Source organism: Lutzomyia longipalpis, chromosome 2 (assembly GCF_024334085.1).
Source record: "Lutzomyia longipalpis isolate SR_M1_2022 chromosome 2, ASM2433408v1".
Classification (NCBI taxonomy): domain Eukaryota; kingdom Metazoa; phylum Arthropoda; class Insecta; order Diptera; family Psychodidae; genus Lutzomyia; species Lutzomyia longipalpis.
The window spans coordinates 30,118,234-30,141,836 of record NC_074708.1 but is presented as its reverse complement, the minus strand read 5'-3'; the positions used below and the strand labels follow the sequence as shown (position 1 = coordinate 30,141,836).

General features: G+C 32.4%; 2 protein-coding genes across 4 annotated transcripts; one reads left to right on the top strand and one right to left on the bottom strand.

Annotated features, from left to right (window-relative positions):
* Nucleotides 1–258: 258 nt before the first annotated feature.
* Nucleotides 259–22,586, top strand: LOC129790074 (uncharacterized). Of its 3 annotated transcripts, none has more exons than XM_055827285.1 (8): nucleotides 259–523; nucleotides 1,401–1,826; nucleotides 9,027–11,678; nucleotides 19,297–19,395; nucleotides 19,484–19,682; nucleotides 20,148–20,320; nucleotides 20,415–20,580; nucleotides 21,214–22,586. In XM_055827285.1, the coding sequence occupies exons 3-8, from the start codon at nucleotides 10,824–10,826 to the stop codon at nucleotides 21,726–21,728; spliced, it is 2,007 nt and encodes a 668-aa protein (XP_055683260.1). In that variant the 5' UTR covers nucleotides 259–523; nucleotides 1,401–1,826; nucleotides 9,027–10,823; the 3' UTR covers nucleotides 21,729–22,586. The 3 variants fall into 3 exon arrangements, with proteins under 3 accessions (XP_055683260.1, XP_055683261.1, XP_055683259.1); XM_055827286.1 differs by having other exon boundaries at nucleotides 259–596; XM_055827284.1 differs by having other exon boundaries at nucleotides 1,401–11,678.
* LOC129790083 (coiled-coil domain-containing protein 137) lies at nucleotides 21,894–23,599 on the bottom strand. Its single transcript, XM_055827298.1, has 2 exons — nucleotides 23,419–23,599; nucleotides 21,894–23,348 (listed from the first exon to the last, which is right to left on the bottom strand). The coding sequence occupies exons 1-2, from the start codon at nucleotides 23,493–23,495 to the stop codon at nucleotides 22,724–22,726; spliced, it is 702 nt and encodes a 233-aa protein (XP_055683273.1). The 5' UTR covers nucleotides 23,496–23,599; the 3' UTR covers nucleotides 21,894–22,723.
* Nucleotides 23,600–23,603: the final 4 nt, after the last annotated feature.

Sequence of the window (23,603 nt, the reverse complement as noted above, 5' to 3'; positions counted from 1 at the left end):
TGGGGCATCATATTAATGCCGACAGTCTGTCAGTTTTTTGGGGGTTGAAATTTTTAAAAATCCCACAATGAAATTGTAATAAACATATTAAAAATTAATTAATAATTATAGAAGGATTGTTGTGGATTTTTATTTAAAGAAAATTTTGAATGCTTTTTATGCAAAGCTTTGGGAAAAGGCGCAAAGCTGTTGATTTTGTAGGAGTTTCACATTGATATTTGTAGGGATTCTTTGGCAAAATCCCTCCACAGTGTCTGTCAGTAATGCTCCCCCACCTTGAGGGTGTGTTAGTGCCAGGGATCCCACACATTTACCATGAAGAAAATACAATCAGTAAGAAAGTCTTCAAATGGGTCCTCCTCTTCGTACTGTCAATTTTTCCACCCAACATTCGTGACTCTCGATTACACTAAAAATCCATCATTTTAGCTTCAACTTGTGTGCACAGTGAATGAAAATCTCTCCCTAAAGCTTCACAAATTGTTCAACTCAATGTACATCTTCATCCCTTGGTGTATTTTACGTGAGTAATATCAAAAAAAGTGAAGTACAAAGAGTCATCATTTCCGTGAAAATTCCATCGAACTTCTTTTCGGGTGAGGGTGGTTTGCTTTCCTTCTCCTGCGTGGTGGAATTTTATGTGATTCAGAACGCTATGAAATACTAAAAATCTATCGCAATGAATTACTCCCATTTCTCGCCATCTAAATCAATACTTTTTCCTCTCTCTAGTACACCTCATTTTCGAAAAAAAATGCCTTGAAATTTTCATGAGTCTATCACTCCCGCCCAAAAAAGGGAGAAAAAAAGAGTATAAAAATGAAAACTGATAAGGGCATAGTCTCGGGGGAATTTTCCAACAGTATATACCATCACCCTGTATCTTGTGCGACACACACATTTTGCTCTGACAATTGGTTGGAAATGTGTATTGAGAAATAAATATATGTATTACATATATGTAGTGACGGGGGGGTTGATTTTGTGAATATCTTCATAAAAGGTGTACAACATTGCCTGCTAAGGAGCACTTGAGCACGATTTTCATGAGACTGTGAGAATACGATGATAGGCAAATGAATGCAAATTCCGTGTACTTTGCCACCCAACTAAATTGACAATAAAGTTCCATCAACGATGATATCAATTGATGCCCATAAGCCTTTTGGGGGCTTAACATCTCATTTACTGAAATTAAAATTAATTCAAACTATCAACCAATTGCCACTCTGCACTGACCCATTAAACGCTGTAAATTCATCACATTTACCCCCCAATATCGATGGACAGGAAATTAATTATCCAGATTGTGTTCAACATAAAAAAAACTCATTTCATTCAATATGCCAGAGCTAAAATGTAATCTTTTTCTCATGTAAATTTTATATCTTTTCTTTCAGGAAGTTATCGCACCTGAATAGCCTGAACAAAGAGAGGAGAGCCTCTTGGGCAAGGAAAATGAAATTCGACATAAAAAATCCAAGTTCATTTGCAAAAAGGCGAGTAATTGATTGGAAAAGAGTCGTGGAAAAGAAATGAAAAGCTAACGGAACATTTTCATGTAAAGTGGTGAAATGAAGCAATTAAGCCCACCCACTGAGGGAGTACATTGAAGTTGCGAAAAAAAGCGTGGCATTGTTGTTTAAGAGAAGGGAGTAAATTATAAATTGTGTTAATGTAAAGAGAGATTTTATCGAGGTGTTAAAAGTTCACCCTCGTGATTTTGGAAGGTATACATTCATTTTAATGAAAAGTGCTCCGCGAGTGGCTATCTCAAATTGGATTCTTCCACATGCCATATTAGCACCGAAGGATACAACAGCTGAGTGAGTAAATGCTAATCCCAAAACACTTTTATATAAATATATAGTTACAAAATTACGGAGAATTTATGACAAAACCCTTATGTTTTAATATATTGCTCTCATAAACTACATACATTTTTCCATAAAGGGTTTAGATAGATATAGGGATGAATATATAGGACTGTATACATATACTGCTCTCTACCTTTATTCGGTACATCAGTACGCAATGAATTTGATTTGAAAGGCAAATTTTTGCTTGATTCTTTTACATAATTTATGTATCTTTTGAATTACATAGGTAATTATACTTTTGAGCTTTTCTCAAAAATGTATAGAATATCACGAAATACAACTCCTATTGAGTGGAAGAAATTTTAATTGGAATTATCACGATGTAAATTGGCAAAAGTTATATATTGCAAAATTTGATTTGGTTCATATTTCCTCAAAGTGGCACGACAAATTTTATGCATAAAAGACAAGTTTGAAAACTTTATTATTTCCATGCGAGACGAAAAGTTATTTAATGCAATTTTTACGACTAAACTACAATTTTAATTGTACGTTTGCGTTTTGAACTTATTAATTCAAGTATTTTAAAATAAGGAGCAAAAATCATAAAGAAAATACATTAATTTTTTAAAGAGTTTGTCTTTGATTTTTTATATTGTATAGAGAATTTTCCACATAATTCCAAGAAAACATGCTTTTCGTGCCATCGCATGAACATGGATGGTGCACACATTAGTGAGACATAGATGATGAAAATTCCTGAGAAATAAGGTCTTGCATGGAGCAAATCACTTTCAAACGCAGAGATGAATAAATTAAAGTTTTGCTCCAAAACTAACGGGGAGCATTATGGGCTTTTTACGCTCCTCCCCCACCAATGCTTTTTTGCATATAAAACCTTGCTCAAAACGTAAATATTCCTTACGTGACCAAATGGTGAAATTGCAAGGATACTTGTTGATCAACCATATTCTGTCGCCGGGGCATTTTATTGATTTGCAAATGCAAGGATCAAGACATACATTTTAAACATTTTCGTTGAACTCATTGTCAGTGAGGCGGAAGAAATGAGGCAGTTGCGGAAATTACGAATGAAAATTAACCGGATATTCGCAATTTCATGAATAATTCACCTGTTCCGGAAATGTCTCTGGTATTATATTTTTTGATGAGCGCTGTTTGTTGAATGTAGATATGTACTGTGTGTTATACCTATATTTTTTCTGTTGCTAAATTGCAGCATTTTCCCGTGAAATAGCCCAATTTAGACAATGTCCTTTTGTTTCCACCACAAAGTATCATCCTCTCCCACGGTGAATGGGCAAATTGTCCTTTAATTGCACTGAAATTTTCTCTTGGGGCACATACGAGAAAACAGGTGAGAAATCAGGTGGAAGAGCGAAAAAGGATAATAAAATACTCTCCCAGTGTGAGTGTGGGTGGACTCACAGTCTTCTCGTTGGTGGCAGATGGCACTAGGAGTCACTCAGTGGTTTTTCATTGGTTGAATTTATTATAGTCCCCAATTCACATGGAAAGTTCTCACAAAACTTTCACATTAGTTTTCAGTGTAACTTACTCCTTCAAACCGCTCACAAAGTTCCAAATCGCTCGGTTCAAAATATTTATTTTTTTGACCCATTTATATACCCTTTTAATTTTAAAACTATTCTCTCGACCAAAACGACCGGAAAACGAAATATTTTGCATTTTAACCCAGCATTTTAAACCGCAAACACCCCCGTTTTCTAACCCTCCCTCCTCCCAAAAGAAGATTATTATACAATAATCTTCAGAGAAATTGCAAAAAAATCCCTTAAAAACTAGTGGTGTGTAATGTGATTTTTTTAAAATCTTTCTCAATCAGTAAATTTTAACTTAATAGTTACATAGTTTACCAAACAAAAAGTAAAAAAAAAACTTCTATACTAAAGTTTTCCATAATAGATGTGCTACGGGAAAAAAAAGATAAAAATTTTCGTGATGCGAAAGAATCGCCAAAATTGCAATGCTTCATGAAGTGGCACCGTGATGATTTAAAAAATGTCTGTGATGAATTTTAAACAACGAGTTAAATATTGTGTAATACTAACAAAAAAAAATTGAATTTATTTATAAAAATTATATCGTGTGATTGCTGTAATAGAAGAGAATCGTGTGATTTCATTTACGTCAATTCTCGCTGCAATATCAATGATTTAAGACCGTGAAAGTACTTCTGAAGCTCAATTTTTCTCCAAAGCCTTTTTTTTTGTCTATTTTCTCCATTTTAACATTTTTTCCCTTCATTCTACATAGCATATACATATATAGTTTTTGCTGACTATAACACAGATGGGAATTTGCTAGAAATTCCCACAGAAAAATAACGTGTTGTAAATGAAATTTAGAAAATCACCTTGAAAATTGAATTTTTTTCGTTGCCGAATTCATAGGAAATCATTTTATATATAGGTACATATATAATGTACATACATTTATAGCTAATGAGGAGTGATTAACGTTGGGGGCGAGTTGTGGAGGAAAATGACACTCACGAAATTCACACAGTGACTTTTGGGGACTCGAAAAAGGCCAAAAAGAAACGTTCAAACTAATATATTCTCGTACCTTTGACTCTTGGTGAAATTTATTTATGCATTGTGCTGAAGAGAAAATCAATATCTTGTGATTTCCTAACAATTTTAGCCACCAAAAAAATGAGAATATCACTTTAAATCTCCTCTTCTTATATCTTCTCGTTATACAACCAAAAAATCTCACCATCTATGCTCAAAGTTCGCTCTTTAGAGCTAAAAAGCACCCTCAAGAGAAATTTTCATCCATCGCACATAACATGTAAAAGAAATGTTTCCCGCGAATTTTGGGAAAATTCTTGGAAAATATCATTATACGTATTTTCAGCGCTTCTCTGAAAAATCAAGATAAAAAATACTTTTTTTTTTCCCTTTTAAAAGTGTTTTGTATTTATATTTGTCAAGTGGTTGAATACATAGATTAGTTATGCTACATAAATTTAAATTACTTGCTATATACATTTACAATTGTTTGTAAATGAATGCAAATGATCAGGTGCTTGGAGGAAAATCCCTGGGAAATTCCCGGAGCAAACAACGACGATTGTCGTAGCACAAAATAGGCAAAATAGAGCCCAACTTTTATGACTTGTGGGAATTTTCATGTAACACATTCTGCCCCCAATACACAAAGTACTTTGTGGTTAATTATGTACCTTCCAATTTCACCCACATTTCCCATCCTGAACCACCCTGAACATGACATTTTGTCACTGATGAATGATGAGATTAAACCTCAGAGAAGGCACACAAATCACAATGCATAACATCTAAACTGCACTTCCAGCATGATGATATGAATATTATATGGGGTGAATGTGATGTAAATGAGTGAAAATTGCACAGTGTTCAATTACAAAATAGCATTTCTATTTGTCATCTCAAATCCCAAAAGTTACCTCAAGCCATAAATTGACGTCATACGTGTCCAAGGGAATTCCTCTACTGATACTTTAATCACACGTCAACCACCAAAACACCCACCCCTCTTCATATTTGGCATGCTTTGAAATTTGCACAATGAGGTCATAGAAGCAATTTTTAATTTCCTCGTCATTATGCAACAAGCATCGTGCCATTATGTTCGCCACGTTCATTGGCATGATTGCTCAATTTAAATGATTGGAAAAAGACTACATATATGGTTTATATGTAGTGAATAGTTAGTTAAATGTTTAGTATTGGCCAAATAGTTGATATCATCGGGGTAAATGACTATCAACTTTCATGATGCATCCACATAATTTAATAACTATTAAATCAGACTAAATTATAAGAGTGCGAACTTGTTTGCTTCATATAGGTATAAATAATTGGTATATAATTTCTGCCAACGAGGTTATAATTTAAAATCAAAACATTGATCGCCTAAAGAGTAAAATAATAAAAAAAAATCAAAAATAGTGCTTTTAGGGTAAAGTCTCTCAAAGAATTTTATGCGTAGAATAAATAGCATCATGAGATTATATATACCTACAAAAATATGTAATGTAGATTCAAAAGCGCTGAATTTGAAAAGCTCTCAATAACATTTTCATTTGCCGTTTTGGATACCACTAGATGCAATCATATAAAATGCTTCACATTTTCATTATATTTTTCTTCAATTTTCAAAAAAAATAGTATAAAATGTTCAGTGTAGGCGTTCAATATATCGGCATTGCGGGCATTTGCTCTACAAAATCATTAGTGAACCCCTCCTGGCTGTTATCTCCATGAGATTTCCGGCTTTGTCAATGTTTAACACGCTCGTCTCTGGTATTTCCATAATCTCCCAGGAGATTTCACTTTCAATTCATTCACAGAAAGGAAAAGCGTCTACTGTTGGGTTTTCCACAGGGAAATGTTCACTCCATAGCAATAATACTTTTCATTTTACATTTTACAACAAATTCGTTTTCGGCTGAATTTCTTTTGGTCGTTCTCACGAAACAATTTTTTGGTGTGTCGCGGGGGTGTGGGACCCCCCAAAAAAAAGAGCAGAAGAGAAAAACTTTACCAGTGACCTTTAGTATCGATTATATACATATACAAAATGTGGATCTATGTGATGTGGGTGAGAATAGTGGTTCATATAATACTTTTACTATGGCGCTCCCACCTTCGTCAACCTGGCAATGCCACCCCCAAATGGTCACCCGTGCTAAATGCCTTCCTAAAGTGCCAAGGAGCAGCCGGGGATTTCTCACTGCTCTCTCTCTCTACTGCTACCACTTTGAGTCTTTGGTACACCAGCCATGTTGCTTAGGCAGAGTGCCGGAAGTCGTATTTATTTATATAAAACCAAATTAATTGCATTCCAAACACTATATGACGAGGTAAAGAAAAAAGCATGAAAAACTAAAACCACTCAACAGGAATGATTTCTTATCTGCTATCGTGCCCCAAATGGTTAAACGTGTGTGTGTGTGTGTCACATGAATGGATATTCAATCTTCTCAGTCCGCCATCTAATTCAGGGATTATGACCTTTCCAGGTGTATTATACTTTTCTGTTGGAATTCTCTTTTAAGCCATTAATAGCATATTCATGCATAAAGTTTTTATTGCAACACCTCATTGAGCTCTAAGCAAAAAAAAAATACGTTCTTTCTTTTGGAAGAGGTAAAAGAGCAGAAATGTGGAATACATTATGTAAGAAGTTTATGAGAGCAATTCGTCTATTGTATCGATTAATATTTTAGTGTAACGTTTTTCGTGAAAATGTATGAAAATTTATTCTAAACAATTATTAGTTTCTAATTTATTTATTTTGTTAAATGAAATATTAGCCATATTAGAAGGTCATGTTTCTTAATTCACAACATCAGCATCTCTTGGACAATCTACCTAATCATGAGTAAGAAATGCTATATAAAATTATACATATATTTATTAGTTTAAAATTTTCTCTTTCTATTGCTCTATCATCAATGTTATTTTAAAATTTGTTGCAAATTTTATCGTGATTTTTGGAAATTAGATAAAATCACTTCCAGAAACACAATATAGAAATGCTCAAGACAATCGTGTATTACGTAATATACTTTAGTGAACAAGGTTTGTTAGAGCATTATAGTAATTTATAGTTTTAGAGGATCACAAGTTAAGTCCATATATATTAGATTTTAGTAGTTCATTCTGAGCAGAAATTCTCCATACTGTAGAATTTTATTTAATAGCATTACAAATTAAATTTCCATCCACTATCATTACATACCGACGAACATACTAACCATAAAAAAATTGCTGAAACCCATCATGTGAAAAACTGTGATGATTGTGGATTTTTTCTCCTCTGAACGAATCCTATTTTATAAAAACATTTTTTTTGCTCAGTGGAAACACGAACCCTTGACATTCTGGATTATACTGTAGAAAAACTAACAAATCATTTGAGCACAAAAAAATCCACAAAAAGTTCTTCAACTCTAAGAGAATATACAAAACTATATGCATACATAACATAGTAGGTATATTTGGGTATTTTCTGACGACAAAACTTTAAAGGCTTTTACTATGTACAAAACACGTAGGAACATACCGAAGGACTTATCAATGCTTTTGTATCGGCTGTTGGCATGTTGAAAAATGAACTTTATAAGGGAACTCCACAAAATGTGGTGACACGGGTGAAACTTAAAACGTTTCTTTTTAGCGTATGTTATATACATAATTTACCTACTTATTAATCACAAGAGTTAAAAAAAAGTTTGAGAAGAATTTCAACAATGTTTTCTGAAGCTTATAAAATGTAGATAACTATGGGTACTGCATTTTTTATAGTTATTCAACGCTCTTCGAGTTAATGTATAAAATCAGATATACACGGTTTGCAGTTTTGAATTGTATAAAGATTTTTTTTTACTTCTGAAACATTTTTTTTACCTTTAATTTTTTTAATTTTGTTTTCTATTTTATATAGTCTAAAAAGTGGAATTTATTCCATAGACATGAATTTTAGCAATAAATCTAAATTCTTGGTGATTATTTTCGTAAAATAATAAAAATGTAAAAATGTAAAAATTTCTATGATAAAAACTTCTAAAAAAAAGTTTTCTTGGATTTTATGCAAACGATTGGCAACGTCATGGAAAATAGCATTTAGTGCACTGCTATCAGTTTTAGAAATCATAAGAGAACACTCTTTTTTCTACAATTGCACCCCTATTTTCTACCCTTATACTAAATCATAAAATAATCACATATACTTCTGCGTGCCAACAGCCAACATATATACGTTTGAAGCCACAAGAGTGGAATATTGAGGTTTATATGTCGAAGCAATGTGTGCAGAAATGGACAGACCAGAGGCCACATATAAGAAATCGATTGTATTAATGCTCTTCACGCACATAATCGACTACATATGTTCGAGAAGGGAATGGAATTCAATCCCTCGCGAATTATCATATCACAATTCTCTTGTAGTACGTGCAATCTTTGGGCAAACATCCAAGTTCATCTTGTGCTGTTGCTTCCTTCAACATCTTATTTTCTTTTTTTTGTGAATTGAGTCAGCACGGAGACAGGCGGATTTTATATACAAGAGGGTTTTGTCACAAATCACTCCTCGAAATTCTGATGCGATTAACTTTTTTTTTCCCCTTTATTCTTAACCAAACTCTCGTAAATATAAATTCTTTTGCAGAAAAACTTGTTGGGAAAGCATATATAGATTATTTATGTTATAAGAAATATATTTGAAATATTGTTAATAATTTGTTTTGCTAAACATAATTTTTATTTTTGTACTGACAAAAACCTGGAAATTGTTAAAACAATAATAATAAAAAAAGAAAAAAATAGTATCATAATTATCGTGGCAAGTAGAAAAGCTTTGGTCGGAGATAAATGAGAATTTTTCTTTGAATTAAAAAAAGTCATAGTATTAGTTAAGTGTGTTATTAACATTTAAGAAAAAGTGCTTATATTGTAAGTAGAAACAACAAATACTGTAAGAAAAGCCTTAAGTGTCTTATTGTTTTTTGGTTACATGTTTTATTAAAACCACATTTATGTGAAAAAGTGTGAATTTACAAATATTTTAGACAAAAAACAAAAAAGCACACACTGTAGGATTTTTGAAAAACAAAAAAAGAAAACAAGAAAAATATTTTGAATGCAAAAGCCGCAGGTGAGGAAATATATTGAGAAAAATTGTTACTTATGTTGATAAATCCTTGTTGTAAATTATCATTTTGGATAATGATGATAAAAGACAGGAGACAATACCATATAAAATCCAAAACAACTCCTTATGGCATTTCTTTGAAACAGAATATATATTAGAGTACGAACGCTAGTTCGTAAGAGTTTAACGAAATTTATAGAAAGGAACTTAATTGATGTTGTGTATGGTAACTTAAAAAATAAGTTTATTGGTGTACGTGTTCACAAGAAAAGCAATCATTTGTTTAGGAGGTAATCATTTAAAGACAAAAGAAAGAAAAACAGATATATGTACGTAAATTATTTACGAAAAGAAAATTTTTGATAAAGATTTTTGTATAATATTTTTCAGATGTCATTTCTTTTTTGTTTTATATACAAAAAAAACAACAGAAGCATATAGAACTTTGAGAATGTTTGTTCGTATTAAAATTGCAAGCGCTGGTAGATAGAGATTGAATTTGTGCGTGTAATCTGTAATTTAGCAAGAAAATCCAATGGTGGTGAAAAGAATTTAAAAGAAATATAGTAACCTGAAATGTAGCTACAATCCGACCCATCGAATATAGTAGAAAAAAAGAGAGAAGAAAACGATAGGATGATGTCTTATTTGTAACCACAACAGCACAATATAAATTAATATCAAGGCAACAAAGCCACAAAACCCATTACTGAGAGTGAGCACATCAGTGTCACGAACGTTTTTTTATATAACACAAAAAAAAATATGAAACAACATACACACATAGTTTCACCCTCGATGGCATTAAATGCAACAAACTAAAAAGGATTGCCATTGGAGAACTTTTTAAAAAATGTTTACCAACTATTTTTGGACACTTTCATACCGATAGAAGATTCAAAAACAGAACCTCCAAAAAAAGAATTTCATACCTAAAAAAATTCTCTTAAACTGCAAAAATGCATATTAATTCCTATTGGCTATATCGTTGTGCAATTTACAAAGAATGTAAACCTGAAATCACAATGAAACTCCTATCGAAAGGTGAGAATGATACAAAAGCATTCAGTAGGTGTTGTGCGGAGTGAGTATCCCTCTGTGAACTCCCAACTACTGGCGCAACAGCAAATGAGAAATATTGTGAAAAACACGCAAATAATTATCTCCATGAAATGCCATTAGTGTCCATTTGAGAGGACAGTGAACGAGCAAAAATATTTTTGGAGAGTACGCCGTTCTTGTAATATTTTTTTTTGTACTGTGTTAGGAGAAGATTTAATTAATTAGAGACGCACACCACGCAATTTGTGAAAAATGTACGCGGCAGCGGCGGGAGCATCGTTGGGCTCGCGGCAGGCACGAAAGCAGCAACGGCAGCAGAACAATAAGAATCGGGAGTTGCTGAAGCAAGGACTCAAGGAGAAATTAGCTTCCAAGGCGGCAGGTAGTGCAACACCCACCAAGAGTCGACAATTCCATCAACTACCACCCAACTACCTCCGCACTCCATATGCTCAGGCGCGCAAGTTGAGTGCAAGCTATGCTCAGCATGGCAGTAAGATGATGATTGACGCTACCCCGAGTAGCCCGCATACGCCCCATCATGCCCACCCACACCATCAGCACTTCCATTCTTATGACACGCAGTGCCAAAAGCCGGCGTCGCCTTCGCCGTCCCAACATGACCTCCATCGGCAGCAGCTGATAAAGTCCGCCACGGCTACCTTCCCACTTGTTTCACGATCTGATCTTTCTCCACCACCATCACCGGGGTACACACCCGTCGGTGATCACACCAACAATCTTCTTCTTATCATCGACCAGCCAAACAGGGAAGGTAGTGGCCTACATCCCACCGCAGATTCCATCTTCGTCACACCTGCCACCCCAATTGCATCTCCTGGGCATATAACGCGCCAGGGTAGTCCCACCCTTGCCCTACAACTACCAGGGCCACTAGAACGCAAGTGCAGTGTTTACCGGGCTCGAAAACTGGACACCGTGGATCCAATGGACCCCAATACACCTACGGTAACTATCAAAGTTGATGACGCCTATGCTGTACCCTATGGCTACGACCCACTTCTACCCAACGGAAAGTGGTGCCCATCGGAGTATTGCGATTCGGAACATCGGCACTTTGGGGTGTGCACCTGCGATCACATCGAGGTAAAAATTCTATCTCGGTGTCAGTTGCAAAATTTTGTATCAAAGGGTTAAAAACAAGGGATGAATTTCGAAAACAAATCTGCCATTTGGTCAATGAACTTTCAATTTTATATTAATTGTACAAAAGGTTTTTAAAACCTACTTCCTTTTAAACGAAGTCGTTAGAATTTATGTAATTTGAAGTCTAAACTTTTATTTGTGAGAAAAAAATTATTTTTTTTTTTAAATTAAGCGTTTGGGAATATTTTCTAAAACTTTTTCCAACGTTTGAAATTTATATTTGTGTCGTTTCAAATTTTTTTTTTATTTTTAGAACTTTCTAAATTTATTATGAATAGGTTCAAAAAACTCAGGCAATCTCCCTTACTACGCCACTGTAAAATGACCAGTACGTGTTAAGATTAATTATCGCCACTTAAATATTAATAATAAATACAAGAAACTTAATGAAAGACTAAAATAAGAAAGTTCTAAGCTTTTAATTAGGGCGTCACAAGCAATATGCATTACTAAGAATTGATACAACAGAGCCCAAATGTTTTTAAACACCTTTTTTCAACCTCAAAACTTAATGAGTCAACGGAGTCAACTTATTGATTTTTTTATTTCAACAGATAGACAAAAGGTGTGAGAGAAATAATTTATAAGTTAAGTGCTAGAGGTGCTTAGGGACTGTTCATTAAAAGACAACTTTTCTACATTATGTACAGTTTCATAGGAAATATTAATGGGATTTGATTGCAATTGTGGTGACCATTATTGCACGAATTGTTTACATGCACGTTTCATTCAATTTACCAACTTCATCAAATGCTAAAAGACTTCCTGAAAATATATATTAGTAAATGCGGCAAAAACGAGCTGATTTTTAGGGGTTGAAAATGGTTGCGGAATACTCGAAATTCATCTCTTGTCCAAAAAAAAAAAAATAAAACGGGGTCACTTCCGAAAGTGGGTGAAAGAAGGAGTGTTGTGCAAGGATATTGCTATATATCTGAATTATTTGTTGCATGAAGCATACATATAGCAAAAATTTATAATTGTATTGATATTTACATTAATAGTCTGTTCATATCTGTGTTGTGTTTTTTGTGGCATGTGAATGAAAAATTCAACGATAGCCCCCATCGTCACTCCCACTCTGGTGCTTTTTGCGATGCGGGAGTCCTTTGGGGGGAAATCTCATTGAACGCGACACATGCTAGGAGAATTTTATTTTTTTACCATTAACGGTGAAATTGCAATTTTTTGTCTGCTATTAGCAAGTGTGATCGAAGGGCATGAGTGGTAATTTTCCTTTTGATGGCTCCAACATGAAATAGAACATTTATGTTTTAAAAAAAAGGTCTCAAGTTCAAAAAACCTCAGAGTTTGCTGAAATGTTTCCATCGCGTTATACAAAAGGTTACTTGGCAATAGAACGATGAAGAGGAAATTGCTTATCTATGAAAAATTTTGCATATCTTATTGCATTTTAATTTCTGCATTTACACACACAAAAAATATAATGACGCATTTTCCTGAATGTCGTGACTTGGAATAAATTTCCATGATGAAGCAAATAATATTGAAGTACATATTGATTTATTACCAATCTCGTGTAGTTTTTTTTTAATGCTTAATTATAATTTGATATCATAGAGCAAAAAATATACCCATATCAACTGAAAAGTAAAACATTGAGAGTTGAAAAAAATGAACCAACCACAGAAAAGTCTTTCGTAATTTCGCTGATGGTATAGACTTTGTAGGTATTTTCGAGGGTACTTCTTTTAGAATATATTGTGCCAGAATTAATTTAAATGTTATAAAAGTAAATCTCTGTGTATTTACCTTAATAGTTAAACCAAAAGCCTGTGTGAATTTCTTTGCTATATAAAGCAGTGTCATAGCTTACGGCATGTGATTAAAATAAACAATTTCTCTTTATACATTTCCACTATTCTCAAAATTTATTTATCTGATTTAATTAGGATTTTTTTACGTTATTACATTATATAAAAAAAAAACGAGAATGCAATATTCTTGGGAATTCATTGATTTTGAAGAGTCTTTTTCCTCCATCCGAAAAAAAGTGGTACCTAATGTATAAGGGGGGATTGGAACTATCAAAATCATAATATAGGTATCATATTATATTACAGCAATAGTCACGAATTTAATATCCGCTTTCCCAAAATTCGCAAATCCTACAATTCATTCACTTAACTTTGCAATGGTATATATTGTTAATATTCCATAACAAAAATATCCCCATATAGGTATTTTCAATTGATTATCAATTTTGAGATCGTTAAAAATGCAAACAAAATATTTGTAAACAAGTGCATTTTCATGGTAAAATAATCAATAGCACATATCATTGCATATTTGAAAAGCTTCAGCAGGTATTCCCCTTCCATTTGTTCTATACCTACGACGGTATCTGCATATAACCATACATTCCCTTCGTTTTAAAAAAAAAAGTGCTTAAATAATAATAGAGAAAGTCGTGGAAATGTTTTCAGTTACTTGAGGACAATAAAATGTTCGATAAATGTAGTTAAGTTGTGATAGCGACAACGATGGTGAAAAACATGCAATAAAATCGGAAAAAGGACAATCTTCGTGCCACCTAAATGCAAAAACATCTGTCGATGCATCAGAAGGACATTGCTTTTTTAAAATACAATTTGGTGCAAAAATGGTGCAAATATCATTGAGATCGTCAAAAGCAGTGCATAGCGAGGGTGTGACGAAAGTGTGAGAAAAAATGACGCTTAAAATACTTTTGAATGGATTTAAAGAAAAATTCAAAAGAAAATCAAACAACATGCTAGTGAAAAAGCATTCTAGCTTGGTGATTCACTGTAAATACGCAAAAAAGACTACTATCTCACATTTAATCGTCATGGAGAGAATGATAATGTTCTTGAGTGACATATCATCACATTTCTTATCTAAGTATCTCTACCAAAATCACTAAAAAAAAAAAAGCAATTTAAATCTATATTCATCTTATATACTCTTCCATTACATTTTTTTTGTAACTTATACCATGAGAATCCATCTCCTCTTGAATTTCATTCCAACAACAACAACAAAACAAAGTAAATTTGCATCAAAAGAATGATGAAATCAAGTATGAATTTGATTGTAAATGTAAAAAAAATATATATATATATATAACTTTGGTTGAAAGCAGAACTTAGTCACACATTTATGAGAAATCATAAACGCAAAAAGAAAAATCTAATAAAAAGTAAAAAGTAAGCACAAGAGAGCGAAAAACTCAGCGAAAATGCAAGCGGCTCTGATGTTAAGGTCAAAGCAGCGGGTGGCGCGGCGGAAGAAAATGCGGAAAGGCCGAGGGGAGTTGCCCAGTAATGTTGCAACGAAAGAAATCGCACCCTTCCCACGGTATCCACCAGAATCATGGGTAGTATTATCTCAAAAGTTATTTTATTTTTTACCTTTCAACTCCACTCTATCACTCTGTCACTAAAAGCTTTTTGTTGCCAAATTACACACCCTTCTTTTCTCAAATTTTTCTTTATTTCAAATCTCCGTCGTATTCCACATTGTCTATTGATTTTCTCACTACGCCAGAAAGTTATTTCCCCATTTCTTTTCTTTTTAAATTTAATATTCTTTTCAGCAAATTGTTCATCTCATTGAGAAATTATGAGTTTGAAAAAAAAACTCTTACACCTACATTCCACAGATACATATTTTATAACATAAAAAACATAATATTATGTTTATCAAGTCTTTCAAAGTGGTATCCCTTATAATTTTTCTAAATCATCAAATTTTTAACACTTAATGCAATCATACAAATAAAAGAAATCATATAAAGCCATTTTCGATAGTGTCCGCAATAGTACATTTTTTTTAATTGATTAACCCGGATATGTTCACATGAGATGGAAAAAAATACATAAAAATATTTGAAACTCTAGTTAATTTTTAAAAATACATAATTCTAGCAAAACTATGATTAAAGAAGTTTTCTTGAAAAATATCTGACTGAGCATATCCGAGTTCACGGTTCATGGATTTTATTTTAATTTGAATAAAAGCAAAATTTTATATGAAACAAAAATATTATGTTCTTATATTTTATTTAAAGAATAAATACTTCAATAACGTAAACCACGTAAACGTTGGCAAAATTCTATTTTCTTAACTTTGTATTATATGCTATAGAATGGTCTAGTAATTGGAGTAATTGTGGAAAGTCTAGAGCAGCATTAAACTTGATAACGTAAATAACTTGATGTTTATAAAAGAAACAGATATATACTCAAAATTATAAAAAAAAAACACATATACAACAGAATTATTATAATGTATCATACACAGGGGAATCATCAGTAATGATGGCAACCCCTTTATTAATCAAATAAATAAATAAATAAATAAGCATTAAACTGCAGAAAAAGTGAAAAGTTCAAAAAATTAATTTAGTCTAAAGTATAAATTTTTAAAATTATTTGACTGTTTAACCATAATTCAAGAAAGTGTTTTTCACTTTTTTATTTTAAGAAACCTGAACGTACAAAATTTCCCACAATTACTGGGCCAATATAACGGTTTCAATCACTAACTTTTGTTATTTTTTTTATTAAAAAGTATGGAAACTACATGTACATATTTACATGTTTACGTTACCTTATGGTGAAGAATTATAATAAAGACAATTTAATTTTAAATTACATAATTCATTTGAAAATTGATTTTTGGTTAAGTTTTTAAAATTTGTTTATGATAGTTTTGTAACAAAAATGGATAAGTAAATGGAGTTTGTATTTAAAAGTCATTAACAAAAAATTATTGATAAATTAAAAAATAAGATGAACTTGAGTTATAGAAATAATTTTTTATAGTATTAGTATATCTCATTCCTCATATTTTTGATTTGTTGTAAATTTAGCATGAAATAACTTGAAAAAGAAAATACTTTCGTATAGTTTTTAAATTAAAAAAATAGTCCATGATTTGCTACAAAACTATTCGCAATCAGTGAAGATGAAGTATTATATAAAAAAAATGATTTTATATTTTATTTTGACTATTCATTTCAATCACTCACAATATATAGAAAATCAACTTTAGTTGAAATTAATTTATTTTTGGAAGAAGCACCATTCACTGTATTCCATGAAACGTTTTCTTCTAATTTTTTGGGCCTCCAAAAAGCTTTTCCCCAGCAAGAAAAGAAAATGATTTTACATGAAAATGAAAATTCATGTCAGTTACAAACACATTGTGATACATAATCAAAAATTTTCTGTTTCTGCGCCTGTGCCTATATCTCGCGCAATGACTATAACCTCCTCTCGCATTTTTACTATTCCAAAATTATAAAAATTATAAAAAAAAACATACCAAATAAAAAACAAAACCATTTGTACAAAATATACATTAGATAAGGAAAGAAAAATTAAAAACAATATACTTCACATTTCTTTCTTTGACAGAGAAAGAAATTATACAATAAAACGTTAATATCATGCAAATTCATCATTTTTATCCTCGTAATTTCATTTTCCTTTGTTAATTCAATTAGTTTTTTTTTCTTAGCAAAAGAAAAATCAATAGACGACTCTTTTGTACTATTATTCAATATAGCATAATTTGTACATATATATTACAAGTAACTTATTATTTCTCTGCTTCGACTGAAAATTACTTTCAGCGCTTCTAGCAAAAAATTCTTCCACCAAACACCTTTTGAAGCAATAATTTAGTGACAAAGTTATTTATCTCACCCTTTTCTGAATCACCACTTCAAAGTTTATGTACAAAGCGTAAATAGTGATATCAAAGTAAATAATATAAGACATAGATTGCTTTTAACAAGGAACTATCTATTAGATTTGCGATTTAATACACATATAATTACGTGCGAAGAGGTAATCCTTCCTGACAAAATCACACACAAAAAATAAAATGTAAGGAGATATTTAACCAAAATGCGAAGTAAGTATTTTAAAAATATTACAATATTGATTTTTATAGAAACTCCGTTCGTCTGCATGCAATGTGTTTTAGTGTTGTTGTTTATTACAATCTCAGAAACAATAAAAATTTACATAAAAATATGATATTTATCACATAAAGGTACATATTCAACAATAACTAATCTAAATCTTTATTATATTTTACGCGTGTATCTGTTTCAAGTAGCATAATTTCAAAAGTATTTAAATGTATACCTTTTTCTTCTTAGGTATAGAATCAATAATTTTCAACACCAATTTCTTTTTGTTGAGTCGAAAAATTATCTTGAAGAAAATCCCCTATTTTTTGTGGTATATTTCTTCAGTAAATTATTCGTGGAGTTTATTCATGAAATATGGATATGGGTATGATTAAAAGAGTATACATATTACCTACAATACAAGAAGAATAAAACGTTCGTTCTTATTCAAATACAATTTTAAGGGGATATTCAGTGCAGAAATATTATGTTATCTCATAAATTTTACTGGTTTTTTATCCAACAAAATGATAGGCTAATATTGTGACATTCTCCCTTATCCTTTAAATCAAATATTAACTATTTAATCTTACTGAATGCAATTCAAATTTTTCAATTGTTTATTAGCACTAATAAAATCGATAAAAAGTAATTTCACTAAACTCTATAATAGAGACAGGAATAAAACAATGACGTGGAAAAAATATTTGAATTTTAAGCTAAGAAATAATTCATTTAATTTTGAAATATGTATGTATCCCAAAAAAATCGTTCTAATCAGTTTCATTCGATATTTCCGCTGAAATATTAAATTTATAGGTTCCTTCTGCTTGCTTGCTTTCTTTGTATTAAACTTAAATGGGTTCAATGAATATGAAAACAGCAGAGCAATCACTTTGTTTCGGCACTTATTGCTCAAACATGTCTACAAGAAATTGATCGTGCATTTTGCCTTTTTGGCGTAAATTAAAATATATATCGCATTGGTGTTTTGTGTGCTGAAATGAACTTCTGACGCCGCTAAAAGTGGAAGAAAATTGATGCACGAGAGGGTACAATCGTCTATACGGACGATGTGACGAAGGTTGATATGTAAACAGCAAAATAAAATGCTAATGTTGAGTAAATTTTTGGTGTAGCAGCATGGCTTGAATATATATCGAGGAATTGGGTAGAGACAATATTGTTGGTAGTTTTGTAAAATGTGGAATTTTCATGTATACATATTGCAATTTGCAAGATCCAATTACATGTTGGAATTTTAAAGGAGTTTTCCACATGGGGACACTCTAGAAGCAATAGAAACCATGACCTCGATTTACTGTCGATTACAATATTCCTACAAAATTATTGATTTCATTTCACTTTCTCCTACATTTATATAATACATACATAGGTAATATTGTTCATACAACCCTACCCAAAAAAAATAAAACTACCCATTAATGTCACCCAATTGTATACAGTTTAATTTAAGGGGATGGTAAGAGAGTGACCAAAAGGGAACAAGAAAAGTATTATTAATATTATATAAATACGAATTGCATGATTAAAATCTTATTTTATTATTGATTTGATGAAATTGTGTTTTTTTATGGCATCAAATCAGATACCTTGTCACATTCACATGGACTCATTCACATGTACTTTCAGTGTGCTCAAGGAAGAGCAGCATGGCTCGAGCGTGGACGTCGCTGTAGTGTCCAGGAGAATACAGCGTCATGCCATAGGAGATGGGTCAAGAGAAATCGAGTAAAATTTTTCTTTGTGCACTTTTCAACCCCAATCTGTCTTTTTCACAACACAACACTACTCAAATTTTATTATTTTTTTTGTATAGGTTCATGATTCCTCAATTGGTGGATCATCAGACGACGATGACCTCCTTGGTGTGCTTCAGGGTCCGAGTTCCTTTGCGAATGCTTTCCTCTACGTGGGACTTGGAACAGTGGCAATCGGTCTGGTGATATCGTTTGTGGGAACCGGGGAAAAGGGATTCAAAACTGTCGAATTGAGACTTATAGGACCATCTCTCATAGGTACAGAACACACATATAATGGTTTAAATTTTTTTTTTCTTTCGATGCGTCCAAATCATGTTTAATTTGAAATCAGCATTGAACAATATTCAAATAATTATGAATTATGTAAATGTGTTATAAAAAATTCTAAAAATTCTTTTTAAGCTTTCTGTGAATCTTTAAGCAAATAATCTATATAGATACTTTTCGTTTGTTTAAAAAAAGTAAAGAAATAACTAAAGTTTTTTTTTAAATTTTTCGATTTTTCTTTGCAAAACTATTCGTTTTATTTTTGATGTAGTCAATATTTAATCAATTTAATTTGTATCTACTTCCTTACTACAATATTGATAAAATCGCCTCTATTATGAATGCGAAAAACTCAAAAATGCTGAAAAAATACTTTCCTAAAAATGGAAAATATTTAAATAATTTAATCCATTTAAAAAATGTATTAATTGCGATATTTATCCTGTTTTCTAGGTATTGGATTAATTTGCTGTATTCTTCGAATTTTATTTTGTGTTTGTCCATCAAATTGTTTATCGAGTCGACGAAATGCGGAGAAGAAAAATGCCAAAATTGATGCTGATCATACAACATCACTTTTACGGAGTGATAAAAGAGTGCAAATTGCCCGTGGTGGTAATTCGCAGGTGAGCTAAGCTCTTAAGAGTAAAAGGAGTCCCATTTATTGGATCATTGCAGTGAATAAAGATACATAATAATATTGTTTTTTTTTGTATACAGACCAAATTGCAGACGCATAAAACAATGTCGAAGTCCCATAGTAAAACGATAGAAGGGATGGAAGCTCTACGTCATCTTGCAACAACGTCGTTGTTGCTTCAATCAGAGCCAAAAATACCAGCGAATAGGATTGTTCCTGTTATTCAGGAGCCAGAGAATACAGAAGGTAAAAAAAGTATCTCATTTATCTGTAATTACATTCATAATTCTAATTTTAATTCTAAAAGCATCTACAACTAAATTAAAGTAAATGTTGTGTCTTAAATATGATGAGAAATTTATAATGAGAACGTTTTAGTTCCATTAACCCGAATAAGAGCCTTGCAATTTTTTGCGAGATATAAAACTCTGTGGGAGATGCATTAAAATAATTGCCAACATAGTGGTGCACCCATCTATTATTTAATTAACACGATTATATCACTCTCATTGCGGTGCTTCACATAAAGTACCCAACACTTTCACTCTCACCCCTTGTTATTCACAAATTCTGTTTTTAAACTGTGCTATGCAATTCTACGAGTCTCTGGTAGACGAATTTTTTATACCAACGTTATTTAAATGTTTCTTTTAGGAAAAACGTGAAATATTTCAAGACATCTCTCAAATCTAAATTTCTTAAAAATTTAATTTTGAAGTTATATGTAAAAGAAATAAAAAGGATTTTAATGTATTTTTCTAGAATCTAATCCTTTTAAAATTTTTCACATGTTTTTTTTTTCAAATCAAAAGGATTCTGTCTAAAATTCTTAAACTATTTTTAAAGTATTTAAAATATAATTTTTTTTTTAATTTGTAGATGCGCCGCTAGAAATGCACAAAATCGACTCGCACAGCGTGGACTTATGCACAATCTCAGATGAGAATGCGACTAGCAGTAGTGACGAGGCGGAGGGCGCTTGTGGTGGTACGGATGTTATTCTGATAGGTGACACGGTTTCAAATGCAGCCCAAAATACGGAAGAGCCGTCCCTAGAGCGCGGTTCAAGTCAGCGTTTGAGTAAACTCCACAGACAGCGGACACGGAGCAATCAGCCGACGCTAACCATTCCTCTTCCGGGTGACGTTCCGGAAACAAATATAGAGGCGGAAACGTCGCTAATGCTGCCACTAGAGGTACTGTCCCCACCTGGCACAGTGACCTCGCGTCTTGTGTCACCGCCACTTAATCCGCATCTCAAGACCCGCTACCCAAGCCCCCTCCAGCCACCGCCCTCCAGTGAACAATCAGTGACGAATTTAACTTCCATCGCCCTTCCGACATTGCCAGGTGAAGCTGAATTAGTTCTTAGTCCCTCAAAACTCGGTCAGTGATGTGCAATCATTACGATTAATCTATATATACTTTTCAATGTGAACGAATTTGCAAAAAAAAAAATGCCGATGGCACTGCAGAAGAGTTTTTCAGTGAAAAGTATTGCTATTTAGAAAAAATATGTGAATTGTGTCGTTTTGGAATTGCGAAAGAATTTAGTGAGATGACGCTAATAAAGAAAAACATTATATTAATTTTGCAATGTGGATATACATATTGAGAAAAAATGCTGCTCCTTATAGATAAATAAGTAAGATGTAAAGATTTTTAAGAAAAAAAAGTAGAATGTTAAATTTATGCGAGAAATACGGATTGAATTTCGAATTGGCGACGTGCAGTTTCAATTTCTTCCCTTCCCTCCCCCAACATTAAGAGAAAAACCTACCAATTCTATACTCAAGTTGTGATATAATTTTATCATTGAACTTTTCTTTACATTACATTTTATTTTAACTCCCATTTTTTCATGCAAAGTTCCATTATGCAATTATAAAATTTTGTCATTAAATCCATATGAATTTAGGACCCACTGAAAATGCATAAACATCTAAAAAAAAAGTAATATATTTTTTTTTCTTTTACAACATCATACCAAAAGAAAGAAAGGAAAATTATAAACCTAAAAGCCCCAACTGTACCTTAAACATGGAAAAAAATCTCTAATCTATGTGTTTTTCATATACATATCTTTGTATTCATAATTTTCAGTTCATCATACGAGTCATATATTTTTATTTTTTACAATATAGAGAGAAATATAAAAAATATATATATTTAATTTAATAGGCAAATCAAATGGAAAAAAACATTGTAGAAACCCTGAAGATTGAAAGTAAAGAATGACGTAATTCTGAAAAGCTTTTTTTTTAATCCCTCTAAAGTATCGCCGTATCCATGAATATTTCATTTTACCTATCAGATTCATCAGGACGAGATAAATTATCTGATCCGGTAAAACAATAAAATCTGGATTTTTATCTCAAGAATTCAATTTTTATTTGAGAAGTGCATTGAGAAGTAAATTCTTTCTTCCAGGTCGTACGATTTCATCAATTGATTTGGATGTTTTATTTTTAGTAGATTTTCGCATTACCTTGAGTTCCGGTGGACGATGACAAACTTCCCCAAACTTTACAACATCCTTCTTGAAAATCATCTTGTCGGATTCATCTTCTTCCTTTCGTGTCTTTTTCTTTTCCTTCTTCAGCTTTTTCTTCGCATTGAACTTGACGATTCTACTCTGCGTAGGAACACCCTTGGAGCCAACTTGCCGCTTTTGAATCTCCACTTCCCCACTTTCCTTCCGTACAATATCCACATTGTACTTTGCTTCATAGTGCGCTTCCTTCAAGGAGTTCTGCGTCGCTCTGTTGACACGCTGCAAGAAGTCCCGGGCCCCTTCACCCTTCAATGGTTTGTGATTCTGAACTTCTTTGTATGGCCGTGGAAGTTCTGTTTTATTCTTTTTCCTTATGGGCCTTGGTACATCTTCACGACCAAACATGGGACGATATGTTCCAGCCTTGGCTTCTTCTTTGAGCCTGATAAATTCCGCTGTGGCACGAGAAATCGGTTGATCCTTTATGTTCTTCGGAGGATTATCAATTTTATCACGGATCCTACAAAAACGAAACACAAAATCACAAAATTTATTACCAGAGTTTTACGGCATTATATTTTTCGTTTTACTTCAGAAATCGCTGGTGATTTTGCTTAATTGGATCACGAACACCATGATGATGCTTTGCTGGAATTTTTCTACCCATTTTCCATAAAATTAGACTCTTTTTAACACGTTCTCTTTGAAAATTTGTTTTGTTTATTATTTTTTGCACGCGTGTATTTTGATTATTTGTGAGGTTAGGTTTTTTTTT

What these genes read in the sequence shown, in the direction of transcription:
- LOC129790074 (XM_055827285.1), top strand. Translation starts at nt 10,824, where the DNA reads ATGTACGCGGCAGCGGCGGGAGCATCGTTGGGCTCGCGGCAGGCACGA. An exon ending in GATGGGTCAAGAGAAATCGA is followed by an intron (nt 19,396 to 19,483) that starts GTAAAATTTTTC and finishes TTTTTTGTATAG; the next exon opens with GTTCATGATTCCTCAATTGG. An exon ending in TATAGGACCATCTCTCATAG is followed by an intron (nt 19,683 to 20,147) that starts GTACAGAACACA and finishes CCTGTTTTCTAG; the next exon opens with GTATTGGATTAATTTGCTGT.
- LOC129790083 (XM_055827298.1), bottom strand. Translation starts at nt 23,495, where the DNA reads ATGGGTAGAAAAATTCCAGCAAAGCATCATCATGGTGTTCGTGATCCA. An exon ending in AATCACCAGCGATTTCTGAA is followed by an intron (nt 23,349 to 23,418) that starts GTAAAACGAAAA and finishes TCGTTTTTGTAG; the next exon opens with GATCCGTGATAAAATTGATA.